Genomic DNA, 22,107 nt, shown 5'->3' with positions numbered 1-22,107 from the left:
ACTGACACGTTCGACCACTTCACACCACATATCAACACAAACTCGCATCTACACGCCGCTACACCAACTCGCACATACCGCCGCTCTCACCACGCCTGCACAGGCTCCTTGCCCTCCCGTCCGGCCTGCTGTGGTCTGCTAACTCACACCATGACCGCCTCGGCTGCTGCAGGACCGAAATCGAACCCCGACGAGCTAGGCGGCTGCCACATATGTCATGGCCTTTACAACGCGTTGGCCAGTTGTGGAGCCTCGCACGGGGCTCACAACACGGGTCTGCGCCCGTCCGGACAGTCGGTGGCTATCCTCCGCCAGCCTCGAACCCGAGCCAGGAGGGCCTCCACACAGACCGTGGCATTGACCGTTTCAGTGCCTGTGTGGTCCGACGAGCGCACGCACCGAGGAGCCACAGTCCGACACGAGGCAGGCCGCACGTGAAGGACTGCAATCGCCTCAGCAGCAGCAAGAGAGGCAAAAGAGAAAAAGAGCAAAGGAGATATCAGAGGAGGGGATCGAACCCTCGATCTCGAGCGTGTGAAGCTCGCGTCCTAACCACTAGACGACACTGACACGTTCGACCACTTCACACCACATACCAACACAAACTCGCATCTACACGCCGCTACACCAACTCGCACATACCGCCGCTCTCACCACGCCTGCACAGGCTCCTTGCCCTCCCGTCCGGCCTGCTGTGGTCTGCTAACTCACACCATGACCGCCTCGGCTGCTGCAGGACCGAAATCGAACCCCGACGAGCTAGGCGGCTGCCACATATGTCATGGCCTTTACAACGCGTTGGCCAGTTGTGGAGCCTCGCACGGGGCTCACAACACGGGTCTGCGCCCGTCCGGACAGTCGGTGGCTATCCTGCTATGGCACCCGCCAGCCTCGAACCCCCTGGTGGGAAGCAGTATGAGTCGAAGGAAGAGCTCAAGAAAGGTATTATTAAAGCTTAGGATCAAATCAAGCAACGATACCTCAACACCCTCACCAATTCGATGTCTGAGTGGTGTACTACAGTTCTGAAGTACAGCGGTAAGAAGACAAATTTCGAACTGGAGACCACCAAGTGATCGGGCTTCGTGTGGTGCATTGATTGGCCAATTGACAGCCCGTTTCGCGCATTTTAGTGGACAAAAATCGAAAAAGGTGTTTTTCGTAAAAATGTTGCTGGCACTGTACACCAACGAACCATACCCAGAGTTCTACACTTTTTCAACTTCAAAATGGCAAAAAACAAGTTCAATACGTCATAAGGTAAAATCAATTTGACAACAGATAATAAAAGCGATATTATACAGGAAACGGATATGAAAGGATATTGCCAGCTGCAGTGTTTTTAAGGCGCGAACAGCTCGCGCCAAAACCGATGACCACCGTTAACACCACTGACGGCACGTTCGGTGCGAGAACTGTTTCTTGACGTTCAAGGGCATGGTGAAGTGCTTCCTCGCTCGTCACCGCCAGGCTATTTTACAAGTCCCGCTGCATCGTACAATCAAGGCACATCAAGAAGAATACTTGAAAATGGCTGCCGACCTGCTCGTTAACGAAGCTATAACTCCGTATCTGTGCCATAAGTGTGCGTTGCACACCGTTAAGTTTTATGCTTTAGCTATTCAGGAGAAGGACATGCCAGTAGGCGAATAAGCATAACATAAAAAGCTGCGTCAGTCATTTCACTATTCGCGTCAAATTGATTTTACCTTATGACGTATTGAATTTGGTTTTTGCCATTTTGAAGTTGAAAAGGTGTAGTACTGCGTTAAAGTTTATTGAGAGTGTGATTGGTGGTGAAATCTATGACCCAGATAAAGCATCACATTACTATCAAAAATGACTATAATGACTCACTTACAACAGAACAGAACCTAAGATTGTCCTTGACATATCCCTGCCATAAATGTTGCAAAAAGGCGAGTACTTGTGTTAGTTTTGAAAGGTGTCCAGTGCAGTGGTGGCACCAACGCAGGGATGTCATCGACTACCAGCTGCATATATGTCCCCTCGACTCCAAGCAGCGTATTTCAGTGACATGTTAAAAATCTTCAATGTTGTACCTTGTTTTCAGGGAACGCTCGTCCAATTAATCCCATTGCGACGATGTGGATTCTGATTTTACCACCAGCATATGTACACACAAGGTAGCAGCTACATGTACAAGTTGCCCTGATACTCTTTGGTAAAGAGTATTTACAGCTTGCATTTGTTGTTTGTGGAGACCGACGATGTACGGTCCGATAAGTGGACTTTTGCCAAATGATGTCACAATTTCAATAATGTCGTCAAACGCTGATTGTTCTCGCCAAATGATGGCACTTTGATATTCTTGATGATTAGGAGCGAGGTACCCATCGGTTATTCTGGTATCCATACAAGGCGCTAACTTTGCTCACTCTCTCACACTCAATACAACCATCCCGTCCTCACAAGCGCGACGCACACGCCGCCCATCCTGCATCTCGACAGACGATTTCACCGTCAAAATGGACTTCGGGATCGACTTTCGGACTTCAGCTACACTTTTGTACGCGTCACATCGCCGGCAACATTAAACAACATTCAAGGGCTGGCTCACGACTGACCTTGAAAAACGACTGTGTAAGCTCCACGGTACCCAGTGCGAGGAGCAGTACGAGTTGAAGTTGCTGTTTTTTGCATTAATAACGCCGACATGGAGGCGTACGTTCACATCCCCCTGCGAATTTGCCAGTGGCAGGGAAGCACCCAGTGCTTCTACAGCTAAACCTCGACATTGTGGAAATTGTGGTGAGTTCGGCCATATTGTGCGCACTTGTACGAACCACGAGCCTAGTAATACATTGGCGAGGGCAATCAGCGTTTGACGACATTATTGAAATAGTGACATCATTTGGCAAAAGTCCTCCGATGAGTTCACGCGCTTGGCTTGGCAGTGCCAAGTTGGCTGGCTGTCGCAAATCAAACGTGCTCTCCCATCCAGCCGGAAGGTTCTGGTCGCAGCTGACGGCAGAAACGGAGCTTGGCGGCGTGATTCAACAGCGTGCAGTTCATGCGACCAATCAGTAGAGAAGAAACATGGGGGTACGCCGGCAAAGTTCGCAAGCTCTTCTTGCCGTTGTAGACATCGATCCAAAGTGCAAACAACAACAGAGAGCACCCGATCAAAAGAGCCGATACGTCCCGCGTCGACGGGTACAGGTCAGCACAGGGCATTCAATTAGCGTATGTGCTTCAATGCCCATATGCCGTTGCCTCATGAAGCGAATCTGCGATGCCTCTGTGGTTAGCGCGCCACTTGCTTGGGTGTTTGCGCGCCATGCGATGAACAAGCAGTTAGGTGAAGCAACGACAACCCAACCACCGTCTTCTTTGCTCGCAAGGTTAGGCTTGCCAAAGAGTCTTGGTGGAAATGCTTGCAAAGAGGAGCTCCCCGATTACGTCCATTCCTCACGTCCACGCCCCCGAGGTACTTCAGGGCCTGAAGCCTGAAGTTCGGGCGCAGGAGAAACAGGGCAGGTGATCCCTTCTCGAGTCGGGCCACGTGTCTTGTTCCTCACTTTTCATCTTGCCGTCTCGGAAGTACTCCAGTCCCAAGACAAAAACTCAAGCACCATGCCGATGCAAGTTCCCGGTTACCACACCAACACGCCGCTGCACCCGACGTTCGACGAGGACATCCGCGATCTCCACCTGTTGTACGACTACGATGCCGAGGGCGCCGATGGCAAGCCGGAGAAGTGGCGCTACGAGATGTGGTTCTTCTCGGAGAACCGCATCGTGTACTCGATCCACGGCGGCCCCATGGCCGGCCGTCTCAACTACCAGACCGTCGCCTTCCAGTGCATCCGCCCCGGTGAGCTGTGGCAGTGCAACTGGCTCGAGGAGACCGGCACCATCGTGTCGCTCGTGTACGACATCAAGAACAAGAAGATCAGCACCATGATCGGCTTCTCCAAGGGCCACTGGGAGCACCCCGAGGACGCCCACGGCGACAAGCGCAACCCGGAGGACTACGCTCGCTGGCGCAAGCTGGCCGAGATCGGCAACAACCGCGACCGCCTCATCCTGAGCGAGCAGGCCGACATCCTCGAGACCTTCAAGGGCGCCGGCAACCTCGTGCCCATTGCCCCGGACGCCGAGACCCTCTAAATTGGTTCGGCCCCGCTCTGTGTCTAAGCCTGTGCGCTCGTGCCTAGAGCACTCAGCCGCAAGTAGCAGTAAATAAACCACACGATTTGCGCGTAGACTGCGAGTGTTTCGATCTCTACCAAACCGTCGACATATAATGCCCAAGCTGCTTGGCGAGACCGTGGTAATTGCCACGCTTGACAAGCATGGGACTGACGTCACTGGACCTTCCAACTTCAAGGTAGTCAACTTATACTATTTGTACGTGGCGAATGCTACTTTGACTACTTGCTCCTACATTCGGGCGGCTCTTGATCTCATACTGCGATTTCGCACTGGCGGCTGCTTTCGTTCGCATGGTTGCCATGCTCCTCGCTTCCACCTTTTGCACCTTGTTGGCGCTTACTTGTTTGCCTTCACGGGCGCTTTCCCCTTTGGCGTTCCCCGACTGCGGTCGTCGGTCTCCGTTTCCCAGGCTGCCACGAGCTCTTGCTGCAGCTTTTGCAACAACGCGCACTTCGTGTCGGCAGCCAGAGACTTCAGTAATTCGAGGAAGCGCAACATCGCCTCGCGTTTGATCGGCAGCGCCAAGAGCAGTGGCACAGCGTCCGCAGCGTAGCCTGCACATACAAAGGCAGCTACGGTCGGACTCAAAGGCACACGCTGCACTTGCAGTTCCTTGGATACTTGTTTGGCTGCCGGGTTCTTCGTATCGACTTGGTTCGTCACCTTTCCCTGCGTCTTCGGGTCCATCTGTGGACGCTGCGCGCATGCCAACCAGTTGATACAGAAGTCGGAGAATGTGGTAGACTTGGATGCGCCACACTCTGCCATCCACAAGTCCAGACAGCGCCGCACAGCAGGGTGGATGGCCACCAGCGAGATCGGTGAAGCATTCTTAACGTCCCGAAAGAGGCGCGTGTTGCTGGGAAACAGCGATGCTCCCAGCTTCTCGAGCTGAGCGACCTTCGCACGTCGCTCCGTCAATGATCCGGCCATAGCTGCCGTAGTTGCAAGATACAGGGCGGTCAAACCTCCAGCATTCGCTGCATTGATCTCGGGCGAGCGTTCCTTTCCTAGTAGAGACAACACTGACTGCAAGTCCGACGGGTCTCCGTAGCGCGCGGCGTAGTGCAGGACTGACTCGCCCTTGCCCCGCGTTCGCGTCTTGAGCAAAAGTTCAGCTGATTTGGAGGTGCACAGCATCTTAATAATCGACTTGCGATCCTGCATGATGGCCACATGCAGCGCTGTCTCGCCGCGCGCATTGGCGACATCGATGCTCGTGTACTTGCCGTCCAACAAGAATTTCACGACATCAACCACTCCAAGCTCCGCGGCTTGAAGCAGCACAGCACCAGAGAAGTCCTGTCGCGCAGGCGTAGCCACGAGCGAATGGTGGTTCAGGAGCAATTGCAGTGCCGTGATGTCCCCGCGTCGAACAACAATCGTCAGTGGCGTCTCGCCAGCCTTGTCCGGGAGGTCGATCGGCGCACCGCGAGACACCAGCAGATTCGTCACCATCACGCTCTGCTCCGGAGAACTCCGCAAACACGCGTGAAGCGGCGTTCTCCCAGCCGAATCCTGGGCGTCCATGCGAGCTCCGCTCTCCAGGAGAAGCTTGACCACCTCGAAGAGCTCGTCGTTCGTAGCTAGAAGCAGCGCCGTCTTGCCTTCCTGGTCGCGGGCCTCTGTCTCCGCTCCGTGACGTAGCAATAGCTTGACAACACTCAGCGTGTGGTTGAGTCGTTCTGCATCCTCCTTCCGGCACTGTCAGTCCCAAACCAGCACAGACACTCGTCAGTCTCAGTGCGTTCACCACCTGAGCCTCAAACCACGTACGTCCATGACCGTGTTGAGCTGCACGACAGCGGATCCTTGGAAGACAGCTCGCAACGCCTGCACGTTGTGCCTCATCAGCGTGGCCATCAACGCTGTCACTCCTCGACGGCCTCTCTCGTCCACCTGTTGCCCTGCCTGGAGCAGGAACTCCAAGACTTGGTACGCGCCGTCCCAGGCCGCGGCATGCAGCGCCGACGCGCCCACCGTCGGGAGGTGGAACTTGTCCCAGTCACAGAACGACGGAGCTTCATCACCTTCGTCGGCGAACTTGGGACTGCACGTGGACGCCACGACCTACATGACGGAACACCACACGATGTGCATCAGTGACACCCGCAGACAGGCAGTAAAACAAATCAATCGGACGCAACGCCGGACAAGAGTAGTACTGGAAGATGGCTACGTACTCGTTCCAGCGCGAGCCACTTGGGGTGCGTCTTGCGGAGACTCTGCATGGCTTCGACATCAGCGCGTCGGCCGGCATCGAGCCACGCCTGCTCTACCTGGTCGCAGGTCATCATCGTAGCGGTTGGTTTCTTGGCCGACATGACCGACCTCGTGTGCGCCCGTGTTCAATCCACAGGCAGCAGGTCGGCAGTCGGGCGTGTTCGGGAATGACAACGCAGCGGCCTGGTCGATCTTAGTCCACGACGTATCCGGAGGCTAATCGTTTGCTACTGCAAGGCGACGCGAGTCACTCGTGGCGCATCCTTCCGGGAAAAAAGCGACTTGAGCGCTTGGGGGACGCAGGCAGGACGCCGAGAACGCGCCGGCGGCTGGTTGGCAGCAACGCCAGGAATCAAGCTTTGGATAGGGCCCAGAAAAGGCGAGGAAGCGAGTCTTTCGCGTCCGAGCATGTTTTCGTTCTGGGTTGGGACACCAAAGCGGCTGAACGCGAGCGCTGCTCACCCCGGCAGCGTTTACGTCTGCCTGTCATCGACTCGCCTCGTTTCTGGGGCTCAGCACTGATTTACATCTAGGATCGTTGCAGTCTCTGCACTGCAGGCAGTCACTGGGGACGGTGCTCGCAAATGCAAGGCACCGATTGAGGCGCTGCTCACTTCGACGAGGAGGTCCACGCGGAAATCTCAGCGTGACGAACGCCAGGTACCACTGCAGCGTCCACAAGGACGCCTCGCTGTGGTGTCCTACAAACGAATACCGAAAGTTTGAAAAGCTGTCGCAGTCAAGTAGTTTACGGAGCTTCCTTTTGATGAGTCAGGGCCGAGCCTGGCCACACACCCTGAGTTCTGTGCGAGAGCAGGCGACGAGAAATCAGCGTTGAAGCAGCCCGCGCAATGCAGCGAGAACCGAGAAGTTCTCGACGTGGCTTAAAAATCAGCAGATACTAACACAGACTCGTTTGAGCGGTGCGTGCCCGCCGTCAAAAACCGAGCCAGAAATGCTCCGGAGGGTGGACCTCGAAAATGCAGGAGAATGCGAAGACGCAGCAGCAGGTTCGCAGAGGCGTCTCTGGTAATGAATCTTCGTGGATGGATGGGATTCAATGAGTCATGTACATCGGCTGGTCACGACTTGAGTTGCAGGATGTCGTTTGGTGATGTTGGTGCAATTTGTAGATTGCTGCGGCAATGCCCAAGAATGGGGCCTTGTGTCGCGTTTGCATGCTCGAGCGCATGACTTTCACTTCAGTGGGGACGCGCAAATAGCTATTGTATTTGACTCGGACGACGAACCGTGCAGTTTTTCCCCCGATGCAAGAATGTATGGCGGCAAGGTGTTTCCTAGTCCGTATCTCATTTTTGTGGAATGCCCTCCCATTTGAAATGATCATGATGAAGCTAATTTTTTTTATAGAGAAATGGAGCATCAGGGAGTTTAACCCTTTCGTGACGGAACTTATCCGAATAAATTATAGTAATAATATTAAGGTGAGGCGTATTTTGTGCTCTGTACAGTCCCCATTACCGGGATCTTGACCTGCCAAAACGTCTGACAGTCTTACTGTTAGACGCCTGGTTTGGGTAAATAACATTTTACCATATGGATGAAAACTGCAATATATTGGCGACACGTACGGACATGGCCTTGAAACCGCATTAGCCATCGAGCAAGTTTTCCAAATGGAAGTGCATTCATTGGCCAAGAAACCCGAAGATCTATCTACGCAAGGGCCCAGCGCACACATCTGCTTAATATTCAGAGATTGCCGTAGAATCCGGTGATAAATAGCCAACAGTGTTGGGTTCGTCTCCATTTTTTTAAAAACTTGGCCATATGTTACACCAGCGCTAGAATCATCGCCTCCCTTCACAAGCCGATTGAATACCCCCCAGAATGCTTTATGTGCTGTGTCACTACCAGTACTAAAATGCGGTTCGAAACCAGCACAGTAGTCAGCGATGAGCGATTTCCAGCACCGAAGCGTCTTGAAATACGTTTGATATGATTATCCGCGATGGTCAATCGCAGTAGTTGATTCGTCCCTCACGATGATGTTGCTACGCTTTAATGCCGCACGAGCCAAACCCAGCAATTGCTTCGCCTCAACACAAGTACATGTAGCTCGTTAGCTCTTCAATCTTCGATCCCATGCAGATATTTCCTATAGTAGTTTTATAGTGTGTAGCAGATAGGATGCTGAAAAACACATTTTTTAAAACAGAATTTCCTTTGTCTTTGTTGCGGAAATTGACATGATAGACCATTCGAGAGAAGATTCTATCACAAAGTCCCAGGAGTCCCATTCTGCGCTCCTGGCTCAACATGATGGCAACGAATGACCACTTGCGTCGGCGTTAAGCGCGCATGTGAAGCTCAAACCAGCAAATCTAGGAAATGTGGAGATAAACGAGTGCTGACACAGTAATGACGACGCCTGCGCGGATGCGAATGATGGACCAAGCTTCAATCTCGATTAGGATGTACTTCACTGGAGGCCAACTGATAAAAGTTCGTCATCTCCATGTAACTTCAAGCTGGGGAGATGAAACTCCAAGAAGTTTAACTGGCATACACAAGGGATAAGTCGCCTGTAAGATCAAGTTAGCAGTAGGGTAGCAATTCACTATCCGGTTGACAAATTCGTAGCGAAAAACCTCTAGTCATAACTCCAAACAGATTCTGGGTACCACGAAGTCCAACAAATAAGACACGCACCGACCGGACCAAAATCAAGAACGCACTGACACCTCCACGCTCTCCTTCGCGTGTTCGTCATTTCCTGCTTGACCTTGACTGCACTAAGGGCGGAGCCTGAAATTGTTACGAATCTGAAATTCACACCACGCCAATTACGATGCAAGAACTAGAGCACACATCTCCTCCCCGCCTAGTGTCCCAAACTAAATCCAGAAAAGATCGCTCGCGACAGGCCTTTTGTCCACTTTTTATCCTCGAGAAATACGCTGCCACTCATGGGTCCACACCCCTCTGTTTTCCTTTGATTTCCCTTGCTGAGGAATGTGTTGGGTAAGCTGGTCAGGGCAGTGACTTCGGAACGGGAAGAACCGTTCTCCGTGCAACGGTTTAGTGTACTGGTGGGGATCGGATCGCGTCCAGGTTGGGAGCTACGAAGACGATGATCTTGTCCCCCTGTAACTAAACTCATAGAAACATCCACTGAAAATTTCGTTTTGAAGCAGGACATCGACTACAGCCAAACGTGCATCAAGATGAGTAGAGTAGCATGCACGAGCCTAGCTCAGCTAACATTTTACCCGCCGGCGAGGTTGAATCCATTCCAGTCGCATCTCCACTAAGAGACTGCTTTAGATCAGCCAGAAGTTCGCACGCATATTCTGCTTAAAAATCACGGCTACAAGAATACAAGTGTCCATTCAAAGCCTCTAGTATTATACTTAAGTATGATTTAGTGGTGAATTCACGCAAAGTAAATAGTAAAACCGACGGGTTACTTTTACAGAGCAGACTCTGGATTTGTCCCATTAGTCTGAGCATATTGCCGTACTCTGCTTCGTGCACAAGCTTTCACTGCAATATCAAAAGCCGGTGATCGTAAATGAAAACTGCGCTGCGAGCCACCGGTCTTCAAGATAAGCGAGATCGTGTATTGCGCCTGCGTTACAATTGTACAGTAGCAGTTTGCAATTTGCCTTTCAAGCAGCACCTCGGAGTACCTTGAGATGCAATTCAGCCGCTGACTCTCAGCAAGATTTTGATTTACAGACACGCTTGAATCGCACACAGTAAGGTTTGCACAGAGCGTAACAGAGATCAGGTGCTGTACACATTTGTGACTGACCAAATAATCTGCTAATCATACAACTGGCACAACCGAAGGCGACGCCCAAGCCACAACTTCCCCAAGAGAGTACTTAGTACACGAGGATCGCAGATAGCCACCTAGGTCCCTTCTTTCCAGACACTCAGGTTCATCAGCTGCCAATTTTCCAACGAAGAGTACAGCCAGTAAGCACAACACAATCACCGCTAGGCCGCAAGTCCAATCACGCAGTGCAGTGTTGATATAACGAAGCCTGTCTCTATAGGAAGGATCCGCACACTCTTGTGTCGACGATCGAGATGATGCCCATATCGGTCGTGAAACATCGATGAGTCCACCAAAACCATTTTTTCTTCTTCCACTCTATTGCCTGTTACCGTCGCTCTACATGGCAGCGTAGTCTCCGAACCGCCCGTACGCGTAGCTCCTGTCGTCCCCCAAGTCCACGAACATGCCTTCATCCTCTCGTCTCGACGCTCTCCAAGCGAAGGCGACCAAACCAGCAGCCAGCACGGCGGCCGCCACACTCACCCCGACAATGACACCAACCGTCGAAGTCGACAGTCCGTCGCCATTGCCGCTACTCGGGTCTGTCTCTTTAGCTCTCGATGTTGCGTTCGATTTGGGGATGAAGTCGTCTGCAGGCTGAAACGCCGATGTGGGGCTATCCCCACCGACGTCCACTGTGCCGTGGTCCCAGTTTTCACTCGCACTGTCACTCACATCCTCATTCTCAGAAGAACTGGACGCTGTCACCGCAACCAGCCACCAGCCCATTGCCATCACCAGCACCAGACGCCGCATCTTGAACTTCAGCGGATCTCCTCTTTGCGCCTCTTCCCGGTTTGCACTATTCCAGTACCAGTAGTTCCTCAAAAAACATGCCGGTTCATGTATGCCACACCAACATTGAGGTTTCATGCAAACAATTCATTTTGCGAGCCAACCGCCGCAGTCATGGCGGCCAAGTTCTCCATGGTTAACACCTCCGGGTTGTTCGACTCAGCGGCTCACGTGGAGGCGTCGGACCGGATGCAGGGCGCGATGGAGGAGCTGAAAGTGAAGAACGAGCGCCAGGACAAAGCGCGCGCGCAGCAGCAGCAACAGCAGGAGCAGAGCGAGAAGCAGCGCGAGCGGCGCGTGGAAGAGGCGCTGGCAACCAAAGCGGCCCAGCAGAAGGAGGATCGGTCCTTTGTGGGCCAAGAACAGGACGATGATATGGACTCGGACGATGAGGCGTTGCTGGATGAGCTAGATGAGGATCCGGAGCTTGAACGGTGTGCAGGTAGTTGCCTTGGGTTGAGACGAGTTGCCTTTTGTTGAAAGTTGCCTTGTCTGTGATCTGACTAGCATACGCGCGGCGAGATTGAGGCAGCTGAAGATCGAGTTCGAGGAGAAGCAAACGCTCATGGCCAAGGGCCATGGAGAGTATCGAGAGATCACGCAGGACGAGTTCCTCAAAGAGGTGACGGGCAGTCCGTTGGTGGCTGTGCACTTGTATCACCGCGATTTTGAGCGCTGCAAGATCCTGGACATGCATCTGGCCAAGTTGGCAAGGAGCCACATTGAGTGCAAGTTCGTCAAGTTGAATGCCGAGAAGGCCCCGTTCTTCGTCGAGAAACTTGCGATCCGCGTGTTGCCCACGGTCGTGTGTTTCAAGGACGGTGTGGCTTTCCCAGAGCGGGTGGTCGGATTCGACGGACTTACGGACGACGACGAAGAAGCGGAGCTGGCAAATTTCGGGACCCGAGCCAACCACCACGCTTCGTCGAGCGACAACTTCCCCACCGCTGCCGTGAGTCATTGTGTTGTGTTGGTTCTCTGTTCTGGTGTATCCATTGCCTAACAATTGTTAACTGCACTGCACAGCTCGCTCGCAAGCTGGTGGAGATCGGCGCCATTCGGGAGAAGGACGAAGGCGACGAAGCCGAGTAGTCGATGTAGGGATAATGCTGGTCTGGCCCATCGAGATTGAAGACAACGGGCAAGTTGCTTTCCAAGTAGCGGACGCCGGTAACGTGCGATGAAAAATTGAGCAGTACTGACGACAGGAACGTTGTCGATGACTCTATCTTTGGTAGCAAAGAGTGTATGCCAACCACCTCCTGTGTTGCACCGAAACGGCCTGTGAGCCAATCGATCCATGACACTCTGGCGTAGGAGGCCTCGGTCCAAGTTGCCTTCAACAACTGGCGTTGAAGCGCGCCTTCAACATGTAACGGCTTCACCAAGATAGCCCAGCTTGTTTCCCATTGGCCAGATAAACTATATTTCCACCAATCACCTCTTTTTTCTTACGCACTTCCCCTTTTTATTAGAAAAACGTCAAGAAGGCGGCGAGCCATGAGCCGTTCGCGGCCGTCGTCCAGCAGCGGTCAGCCTCGCACACTCAATTCCTCCCCGCAGCAGCCACAGGTAACGTCCTCTTCTATTAATTCCATCTCGGTTCTACCCTCTAACTTTTCCTTTTTACTTAACAAAGTCGCAGCCTTCTTCGCGGGCCCAGGAGCCCATGAGCGCCGGTCTGGGCCGTCGACGAGCCCCCAAGCCGACCATGGACGGGGTCTACGACCGAGAGGCGCCACTAGCTGTGGCTGTGGCGTATCCCGCCCCCGTTGCCCCCGGTCCTCAGTCCTCCGGCAACCACCAGAGCCCCTTTGAGAAATTGAATACTCTAAAACTCTTGTTAGACTGCGGCCACTTGACCGCCGACGAGTATCAGGAACGCAAGACGCAAATCATCAACGAGATGACGGGGACGTCCACCGAGAGGAAGAAGCCATCACCTCGATCAAGGCGGTCGGGCTCGGGTGCCAATAACCCGGCACCACCGCCGCCACTGCAGCCTCTGCTCAAGACTGTAGTGCCTCATGGACCTCCGGACTTTTCGAGGATCAGAAGGGAACGAGCGGACAAATTAAGCTTCGATGTGGATACATTGGAGTGGCATTCCACGCCAGTGGGGGTCAAGTTGGACCTCGTGCCGTTTGCTACGGGACAATTGAGAAATGCCTACTATCTACAGGTAAGATGGCATGGTATTTTATTGTGCAGGGTAGGGTCTTACTTATTTCTTTTGTTGTTGTTGTTGCAGGAACTGGGTGCGGATGGGAGTTCGTCGAGGTTGCTGGTGGCAAAAGTGAGTCTTCGACCTGCTGAGCCCAGTACATACCTTAGTGACGTCGAGATGCAGGCTGTGTGTGCCCATTACGCAGCACTATACAACGAACATGAACCACCACTGAAAGTGTGCTATGCAAGGTCATGGCTGCTGAAGCTGAGGGATCGAGAGCGAGGAACCCTTGTGTGCTCTGTGGAGGAGTTTCTACCGGGAGCCTACGTGAAATACAGCAACAACAGCGGTTATGTGGGTCGAGAAACCAGTACTACGGAGGAACGAGAGCGCAATACCCCACAAGCTTTTTCTCACTTTTCGTTCGTGGCTTCGGATTTTCGATTGATGATTGTCGACATTCAGGGCGTTGCGGATAGTTACACGGACCCGCAGATTCATTCAGCAGATGGACGGGGATTTGGTGTGGGCAACCTCGGGACTTTTGGTATGGAGAAGTTTCTTGAAAGCCATAGATGCAATGAGGTATGTCGGTGGCTGGGACTTCGCAGCATCAATGAGCAGTACAAGGTAGGAGGAACGGCGGCCCCAGGGTATGAGATGCCTTTCGGTGGGGCGATCAAGAAGTCGACAAACCGGATCACGGAGGAGCGCAACACTTTCTCTACATCGGTCACAGTGAGCGAAGCCTTTGGAGACACAGCTAGTGCAGACTGGACGGAGCGGGAAGACTCTAGACTGGAGAGCGGAGACGAAGAGGACGAAGATGAAGAGGATGAAGAAGATGAAGATCCAGGCGAGCATTCGGACTCGACTTCGTACGCAACAGACTCGTCGCCAGCAATGTCGGGGCTCCACCCACGGTTTCCCAAGTCGAAGCGGCAAAAACAGCGTTACTTCTCTTCAGGCGCATCTTCGCGTGGGCGTGGTGGTGGCAGATGCTTTAGCAACCATGACAGCGGCCGCCGATTTCGTCATCCAACACATCTCAGTAAAGGGGGAAGCCTGAGCCCCGGGAGCCCCGGCGTTGGAGGCGGCGGCTTGTGGACTTGCGTTGTTCGCAACCTATTCTGTGGCTGCGCATGAAACAAGTTGAATGCTGGGATCGGCAATCGATTGCGATGGCGCTGCTGCCATGCTGTATCGACATGGATAATTATGAGAGTGCTCGTGTGGAGCAACTACTTTATGGTAACTGTGTGGTATTGGATATGCTAACGATTTAGACTCCGAAGCAATATACTTTAGTTGGAGTTGGCAGTATCTCTTTTGTGCAAGCAAGATGAACTGAGGCTTGAGGCAAACAAGGACTGCTGTAGTACTTGAAGTAGAAGAATTTATTTATTGTGGTCTGTCGCTTATTCGACTGTAGCAACAAGAGTTTCGATCGAGGTTGTTGTCGCCACTGGGTCGGCCGGTGGGGGTGCTCTCCACGGTAGATCGCCCCAGGGTGATTTCTCCAACGATGAATCGCGCGATATGATGAGTGTACTGGACAAATCCTCCGAGGGAAAGACACAGCTCCACGTTAATTCCGCAACGACGCACTTGGCGTCCACAGGCGCGACACAGTCGGTTCCGTTGAAGGTTGGAAGGTCGGAGTGGCAGTCTGCAATAGCGACATCTCCCTTGAGAGGACATTCTCTCCCAGTTGGACGATCGCCTACACCGGAGCAAATCGATCCTCCATAGGAATTGATGGGATAGGTTGCGTCGTGCTGCACGGTGACGTTCAGATTCGCAGTCACAAAGCTCCCAGTGGTCAGCACAGCCAATGCTACCGCCGCATGCTTGGGTGCCATGGCGGTATATTTCTTGTGAGTTGAAGCTTGCGGTACCCGTTAGATGGGTGGTGTCCAAGACGCAGTGGGCAAATTGGAGACTGTTCGATCGACTCAAACCAATAGAGCGCTTTATTTTTCAAGAGTGCTGGTAGTAATGCATCTAGGGGCGCTGAATGAGTGGGTAATAAGCCCAGAGGAGCCGAACACGCTGATAAAGTTGGTGTCGGCAACATTAGACACTGCAACGCTGCTTGCAACTTTCGCTCGTCAGCGGGGCAGATCTGAAACGATGGTTGCACTTAAGAAACGAACAGCGAGAGCCTCCGACTTCGTGGGTCGCCAACAAATTCGAGGAAGTATATCGATAGGTACCTCGTAGCTGCTCACGTACACGCACGGAGAGCGAACCAACGGACACGGACACGGCTTAAACTCGGCAGCAGCCTTGCGGATGAGAAATTGGCTTCTCTTTGTCGTGGTTAATTGTATTGACACTAAATACACAGTCGAAAACGCATCAGAGATGACGGTAATACACTTGGAGATTCGTCGACGATAGAGTTGGTGTGCCTGGGCCCGATCAAGAAACTGGAGTTTCTGGGGCGTGCTGCAGGTGCGTTATGCACTCGTGATCACTGGGACGAATAATTATTTTTACGTTGATTGGCTGAAATAGGAACACGTCATTCTGGGGCATCACAGCATCAAATCTGCATCCCAATGCGCGCTCCAGCGTTCCTGTTGTTGCTGCCGCTCGCCATGGCGAAGAGCGGCTTTGAGTCCACCATGGGCATCGTGGAGACCAATCGATCGGTGAGTCTGGACCCGAGTGTGCAGCATATTCCGCTGAACCCGTCGCAGATCCACCTCCGACCACCACCGCCCCGGGTCCCCAATCACTCCAAGCTCTTCGTGGGGCTATCAGTCTTCCGGGACGGCTATCGCTGTGCCACCACCATCGTGACGGGCTTCAAGCGGGCTGCAAACCCTCAAAATATCATTTTTGGGATCGTTGATCAAGTGAACCCATCGGACCCAAAATGTGTCAACGAGTTTTGTGCCATGGCCCAACAAGAGTGGCCGGATCAAGGCGAGTGCCCCTTTCGGGACCAAATTCGAGTCGATGAGCGATCGGCGTATGAATCACGAGGACCCACTTTGGCGAGACACCAACAGCAAAAATTGATCCAGGACGAGGAATTTTGTCTCCAATTGGACGGGCACAGCATTTTTACGAACGGATGGGACACCAATTTGAGGAAAGAGTGGGAAGGTGTAGGGAACGAGATGGCGGTGCTCACGACGTACATTCACCACATCCACACCTTTGTGGCGGACAATGGAGATAATGTGCCACCTAAAAAGCTAGATATGCCACATTTGTGTTCGACCATGAGAGGGGCCAATGGATTGGTGAGGACGGTTGGCGCTAGCATGATCGGCGGGTCGAAGATTCCGCAGCTAGAAGCTCTGTGGGGGGCGGGGTTTTCGTACAACAAGTGCCATGCGGAACGGAGGGTGCCGGTGGACTCGCATACGCTGTGGGTATTTGACGGCGAGGAATTTCTGCGAGCTTCGAGACTGTGGACGAACGGATATGACATGTACTCGCCCAGTAAGCTGGGGTCTGTCATCTACCACAACTACACGTCGGTGCCTGCACGGTTTGAAGATATTTCAGTGGACCAGAAAATCAAGGATCGAGAAGAGGAGATGGGTGTTAATAGGTTTAAGATCTTGATGGGCCAGCCATTCGAGGGTCGAGTTAGCACCATGGAGCTGGACAAATATGGATTCGGCAATGTGCGCTCGTTTAAGCAATATTTGGAGTTTTCGGGCGTGACGTTCGAGGAAGGCAAGAAAGACGCCGAGTCGTGCGTACAGCGTCACTGGGTACCGTACACGAACGCAACGGAGGTGGAAGAAATTGTGGGCGGGGGCTGGAAACTCTACAACTCTGCAATTCCAGAGGTGACACTGCAGAGCAACGAAGGCACTACCGCTCGATTTCGGCAACATCTGGCGAACAGCATGAAAGGAGGCACTTTTAGTTTTGCGGCTCCCATCTTCCTCGTGTTGGCTGTAATAGTAGCTTTCCTGGCGATCTCAAACAACTCGGTTGCACGCAGACTCCGCAGCCGTTTCCGCACCAAGGCACAGCATAACAGCAGCGAGTAGCGGATGATGATTTGTCGAAGATAGCTGCCAAGATACAACAAATCTAGCTGCAATTTTCATTCATCTCGGGCCAAGCAGCCTGTTATCTACAAGAATCCAAGGTGTGGTTTTCAAGAATGCAGGGTGGTTGGCGCAATCCGTAGTCTCGAAAAATGAAGACACGCTGAACAACGCTCACTTTTCAATCTTTCACCAAGTACCAACTGCACCAAGTGCCTTTCAATGAAGTTCTGGGCGTGTTTCCTCCTGCTCATTGTGTCATTCCAGCTCGCTACTGCCGGATCCATCGATTGCACCAAGGTGGCCCCAATCACTCAGCCAAGCCCAAGCACAACCGCTGAGAAAGTTGGCGTCAAGTTCAAGCCTCAACTCACCATTCGGGATGGCTGCGTCTCCTTTCCTGCTGTCAACGCGGCAGGCGAAACAAATGCAGGCCTGAAAGAAGGGGACAGTGGAGGTATTGGATGCAGCAGTGCGCCGTTGGGTTCGCAAGTGTACGGTCGATCGGCCTGGTACAACGGCAAGTATGCCATCCTGTACGCTTGGTACTTCCCAAAAGGTTTCTGGGCAAATGTTGCTACTCGACGCCACGATTGGGCAAGTGCAGTGGTTTGGATCGACAGACCGGACGCAGCCTCCCCTTCGATCTTGGGTCTTTCCATCTCGACGGCAGATTGGGTCTACAAAACGCAAGCACCTGCGAGTTCTGGTATCACAGGTGGAACGACGGCGAGACTCTCCCACGGACTTCAGGCTGAAAAGGGTCCGGCCTATTTGACTACCACGGACAGCACGGGTAGCCCGCAAGACCTTATCATGTGGGAACAACTTTCGAGTGCGGCCAGGACGGCGCTGAGTACGACGGATTTCGGGAATGCCAAGGTGCCGATGAGCGACGCAAACTTCCAGACGAAGCTCAAGAAGGCGTGGCCGTTCTAGGCTTTGTGCGCGGGTATTGACAAGAGGAGACGTTGATGGGAAATGCATGCCATTAAAGATGTTCTGATAAGAAAAAAACGGTATTAGTTTGAGTTTACATAGTTCTCGAAGCCAAACTCATTGTATCTGCAGCTTAGAATCCCGCTCGAATTGTACAGTTGGTTCATTGTTGGACGAGTCCAGCGGTGGTGGTGCTCTCCACGGGAGGTCGCCCCAGGGAGACTCCTCCGACGAAATATCCGTCGAAGTGGTTAGCGTACTGGTCCAATCTTCATTCAAAGTCTTGTCACCGTCCAAAAAGACACAACGCCACTTTGACTCAGCATCCGCGATACACTTGCCGTCCACAGGAGCTACACAATCAGTGCCGTTGTAGCTTGAGAGTCTCGAGTAGCAGTCGGCAATAGCAACATCTCCCGCCCGCGGGCAAGCCGTTCCAGTCGGAAGGTCACCGGCACCACTGCAAATCCCAGAATCCATAGCATACGTCGCATCCAGGTACACAGTGACGTTCAATTCTGCAGTTGTGACTCCACCGAGCGCCGCGATCGCAAGAGCTGTCGTTGCTCGCTTGGAAACCGACATGTTCGCAACTCGTAGCTGATTTCAGAATGGGCGAGTTTGCTGTCCGAGGAAAAGATTAAAAGATTTGTGGACGCCTCCTCGGTGAGGACAGGCTGCGAGGACTCTTTGGCGAAGAAAACCGATCTTTTGTCGACAGGAGCACCGGGTTTGCGCATGGTGGACGGGTAGGTATCGTGTGAATTAGATTCTGCATTTTGATGCTCAAGTCTCGTTGTAGCAGGAAGTACTTGCAACTTGAGGACGATGGTCATGGTCTAGTTAAGAATAGCAAATTTGGCTGGACGTGAATACCCTTGGGGCATTTACAGTCCTCAGACTACCAAGAAGAGGTCGTTTACACGCCATGGAATCTGGTGCTGACAATGGGGAAGCGCCCGCGGGTGAAAGTTCGACCGCAGTGGCGCCGTTGAGTCACTCGATTCTGTCCCAAGCTGTGCTGGATGCGGTCGGCCACACGGATGCCAAGTTAGCGTTCGACCTGATGCTGGTGAACGCGCACCTTACAGCTCAAGATGCTGCCAATCAGTCACTGAAAGATGAAGTGGCTTTCCTCAAGAAGAGTTTGGCCACGCAGACCCAGGAGCAGAGCGAGATGTTCCACTATTTTCATGACAAGACGGACGAGCACGTGGCCAGAATCGCCGAGTTGGAGCGAGCGTTGGCCGATGTACAAGAAGAGAAGGACCAGGTGGTCACTACCGCACAAGAAAGTCTCGACAAGGAGCAACGCGAACGAGTGACAGAGTACACTAAAGCTCAGGAAGAAGTAGCAAGTCTGAAAGACGAGCTACGCCAACTGCATGCATTTGCTGAGGGCAAGCGGGAGATGGAAGCTCACACCCACGCACTTGAGGCTAAGCTAGACGCTCAATGTGCCTCCTTTCAGACTCAAATGCAGGATTTGGAGCGCAACAATCTGCTAGAACAAGCTCGGACGAAGCAGGAGCTGCTTGGGCGGATGCAAGCTGCTAAAGCAGAGTTGATGCTGCGTACGAATGACCAAGTTGCGTCGACAACGTACCGCACACTGCTGGAGAACGAGCATTTCACGCAAGAGCTGGCGTTCCAGAGTCGAGAGGTTGAGAAGATGATCGAGAGACTTAATGTCGCTCAACACGAAGCTGCGACTTTGCGAGCAAAGAACACGATACTGGAAGCGAACGAGCAGTCAATGGCGAGGAAGAACCGCTACTACCAGAAGATCCTTGCCAAACTACAGCAGCCGAAGTGTCCACATGTAGACACCACGGTTCAGCTTCAGATAGACAGTTCCGGTGGAGAGAACAATGGCGGAGAGAGCAGGCAGAAAGCTAATTCCTTCATCCCAGAAGACGAACAAGCGTGTTCATTTGGAAGCCTCGAGGAAGAACAAACTAAACGCCTGGAAGCAGAAGCGCAATTGCAACGGGCACTCGAGTGGCTTCAAGTATTCCGGCGCGAGCGACAATTTCTCTTGGCACAGCAGGACGAGGTTGTCCAGTTTCTTTATCGTGCTCTGGATGAAGCTGCAGAGGCCCAACACCAGCGTAAAACCAATGACAGGACTGAATCAGCGTCTAACATCCAAATTCGGGAGACGGAAGAGTTTCAACTAGCTATTGGTGATGTAAATAAGCGTGTCGAAGATTTGATTCTGCTCGCACCCAGCACGGCAACGATGGAGTTATTTGGTCGCCGAGTGCTAGCGTCTCGCCCAGCTTTGGACGAACTCTCGTCAGCTGATGCCCACGACGTGCTGCTCTTCCTACTCGAGAAGCTTCGTCTGTACCAAGTACGAATTGCTGCTGTCTACCCAAACGCTTGTTCAGCCTCAACGGCCACAAGTCCCGTCAAACAAATGCTGGAGCGCCAACTTGGCGTGGAATTGCCGCCTATCGCCCCCAATCCGAGCCCGAGTCCGTCCTCGCTCAAGCAAAAACGCCGCACATTCGCTCATGTGACTGCTGCTGTGGATGCTGGGAATGTCGAGTGGTTGGGCTCACCCAAGTCTAAAGCTGTGGTGCACCCACAGCCCCAGACGCCACAGACTCCACTAAACCCTCAACTTTTAGGTTTGGCGACCAACCAGTTCAATTTTGTTGGGAAAACTCCGAAGCAGGCCAGTCCAACCAAGAGAAGGTACCAGCAGCTCCACCACAGCTCATTCGGCAAAACCACAATGGCGTCCCCTACTCGCAAAGTGCAAACACAAATCCAACCTTTAGTTCCGTGGGGCAAAGATGAAATGCTGACACCGTGGGCTGGAACTGCCTCAACAGCTTCTATCCCCCGGTGGGACCCCACAAACGATTCTGGCACTCAATAAACATAAGCGATTGTTTATACAGACTGCTGAGGCAGCTGTGTATCTCAACTACTCTGCATCCTTGCTCGATAAGCGTACAAATCGTTGGCACTGAAAAATTCGGAGTTTCGAGTGCTTTGTCCGGAATTGGATGATCACCGCCACGCTCATTCCCAAGGAAAAGCACGTCGGTGCAACAAATACGCTGTCAAACATTACTATCGGTGGAGTTTGGTGCTTGCTTCATCATCTTGGTCTTCAATATCAAGTCTAAGATCATCGAGAGCATTTGATGGTAAGCGAAGAGGACCCTCTCAATTTCTCAAACCAGGACGACCTCCTTCTTTTGGATTCAATTTCCAGTCTTCCCTTACGATCACCTCCACATCAGTAGCACTACTCAACGCTTTTGTGACCACGGCTCCGTGTCTACGTATAGTTTCCCATCAACAAACGAAACTGCAGCATAATTTACGACATCTTTGAACGTCCAAGCGTTACCGTAGCTGTATTTTTCAAGATCAGTAGCGTCGACCATTCCATTTACCGGATGACCAATTTGCAGGCGATAGCGGTTGTGAACCATTTCCTTCTCGACCTCCTTTATTTTCTCGTCGGCAGTGGATAACCAGCTGCGCTGCTGCCGTTCACCCTCGGCCAATGTCGTCGTCGAGGGCAGGTGCAAATAATTCGTCGGACTCCAAGACATCACGAACTGAGTTTCAAGCTGGTGCCACCAAGAAGTTCGTTTTGCTTTTTTGTGCGGTCGGTCTTGCTGCTGCTCACAACTTGGCTTTGCTGTAGGTGCCCCCAAGTGCTGATGGATGGAGGGCGAGCTAATCGAGGCCTTAGTACTGTATTCTCTTCGCGGAAGTACGTCTTCGTTGGTTACTAAGCGCCGCGGCACCTAACGACTCCGTTCTCTTTGCTTTGATTAGCGTTTGCTGCGCTGTAACCAGTGTGACTTCACAGTGGTGCAGTTCCCCGGCAAGTAAGCCTACATATCCGATCCTATTAGCTGCAATATGTCCATAACGAACGATCGCATTGGGGAAGCCATTCTGAAGGCGCTTGCAGAAGGCTGCATCACTCGCATGATCGT

General features: G+C 52.7%; 6 protein-coding genes across 6 annotated transcripts; 4 read left to right on the top strand and 2 right to left on the bottom strand.

Annotated features, from left to right (window-relative positions):
- Nucleotides 1–3,597: 3,597 nt before the first annotated feature.
- KRP23_4704 (uncharacterized protein) lies at nt 3,598–4,134 on the top strand (the record flags this gene model as incomplete). The annotated part of the gene is made up of 1 exon (XM_067889695.1): nt 3,598–4,134. One exon carries the CDS (start codon nt 3,598–3,600, stop codon nt 4,132–4,134), a length of 537 nt encoding a protein of 178 aa, XP_067748832.1.
- Nucleotides 4,135–4,515: 381 nt separating this feature from the next.
- On the bottom strand, nt 4,516–6,503 carry KRP23_4703 (Ankyrin-3; the record flags this gene model as incomplete). Its single annotated transcript, XM_067889694.1, has 3 exons — nt 4,516–5,883; nt 5,956–6,249; nt 6,363–6,503. The coding sequence occupies 3 exons, from the start codon at nt 6,501–6,503 to the stop codon at nt 4,516–4,518; spliced, it is 1,803 nt and encodes a 600-aa protein (XP_067748831.1).
- A 4,043-nt stretch (nt 6,504–10,546) lies between these two features.
- KRP23_4702 (uncharacterized protein) lies at nt 10,547–10,966 on the bottom strand (the record flags this gene model as incomplete). Its single annotated transcript, XM_067889693.1, has 1 exon — nt 10,547–10,966. The coding sequence occupies one exon, from the start codon at nt 10,964–10,966 to the stop codon at nt 10,547–10,549; it is 420 nt and encodes a 139-aa protein (XP_067748830.1).
- A 153-nt stretch (nt 10,967–11,119) lies between these two features.
- On the top strand, nt 11,120–12,097 carry KRP23_4701 (Thioredoxin domain-containing protein PLP3A; the record flags this gene model as incomplete). Its single annotated transcript, XM_067889692.1, has 3 exons — nt 11,120–11,439; nt 11,513–11,957; nt 12,032–12,097. 3 exons carry the CDS (start codon nt 11,120–11,122, stop codon nt 12,095–12,097), a joined length of 831 nt encoding a protein of 276 aa, XP_067748829.1.
- Nucleotides 12,098–12,505: 408 nt separating this feature from the next.
- On the top strand, nt 12,506–14,321 carry KRP23_4700 (Myosin heavy chain kinase B; the record flags this gene model as incomplete). The annotated part of the gene is made up of 3 exons (XM_067889691.1): nt 12,506–12,577; nt 12,645–13,187; nt 13,257–14,321. The coding sequence occupies 3 exons, from the start codon at nt 12,506–12,508 to the stop codon at nt 14,319–14,321; spliced, it is 1,680 nt and encodes a 559-aa protein (XP_067748828.1).
- A 4,743-nt stretch (nt 14,322–19,064) lies between these two features.
- KRP23_4699 (uncharacterized protein) lies at nt 19,065–21,026 on the top strand (the record flags this gene model as incomplete). The annotated part of the gene is made up of 1 exon (XM_067889690.1): nt 19,065–21,026. The coding sequence occupies one exon, from the start codon at nt 19,065–19,067 to the stop codon at nt 21,024–21,026; it is 1,962 nt and encodes a 653-aa protein (XP_067748827.1).
- Between the last annotated feature and the right edge of the window lie 1,081 nt (nt 21,027–22,107).

This window comes from Phytophthora ramorum (genome assembly GCF_020800215.1).
Source record: "Phytophthora ramorum isolate Pr-102 chromosome Unknown Phyram_PR-102_s0003, whole genome shotgun sequence".
In the NCBI taxonomy this organism is placed as follows: domain Eukaryota; phylum Oomycota; class Peronosporomycetes; order Peronosporales; family Peronosporaceae; genus Phytophthora; species Phytophthora ramorum.
This window is presented reverse-complemented; position numbering and strand designations above follow the sequence as displayed.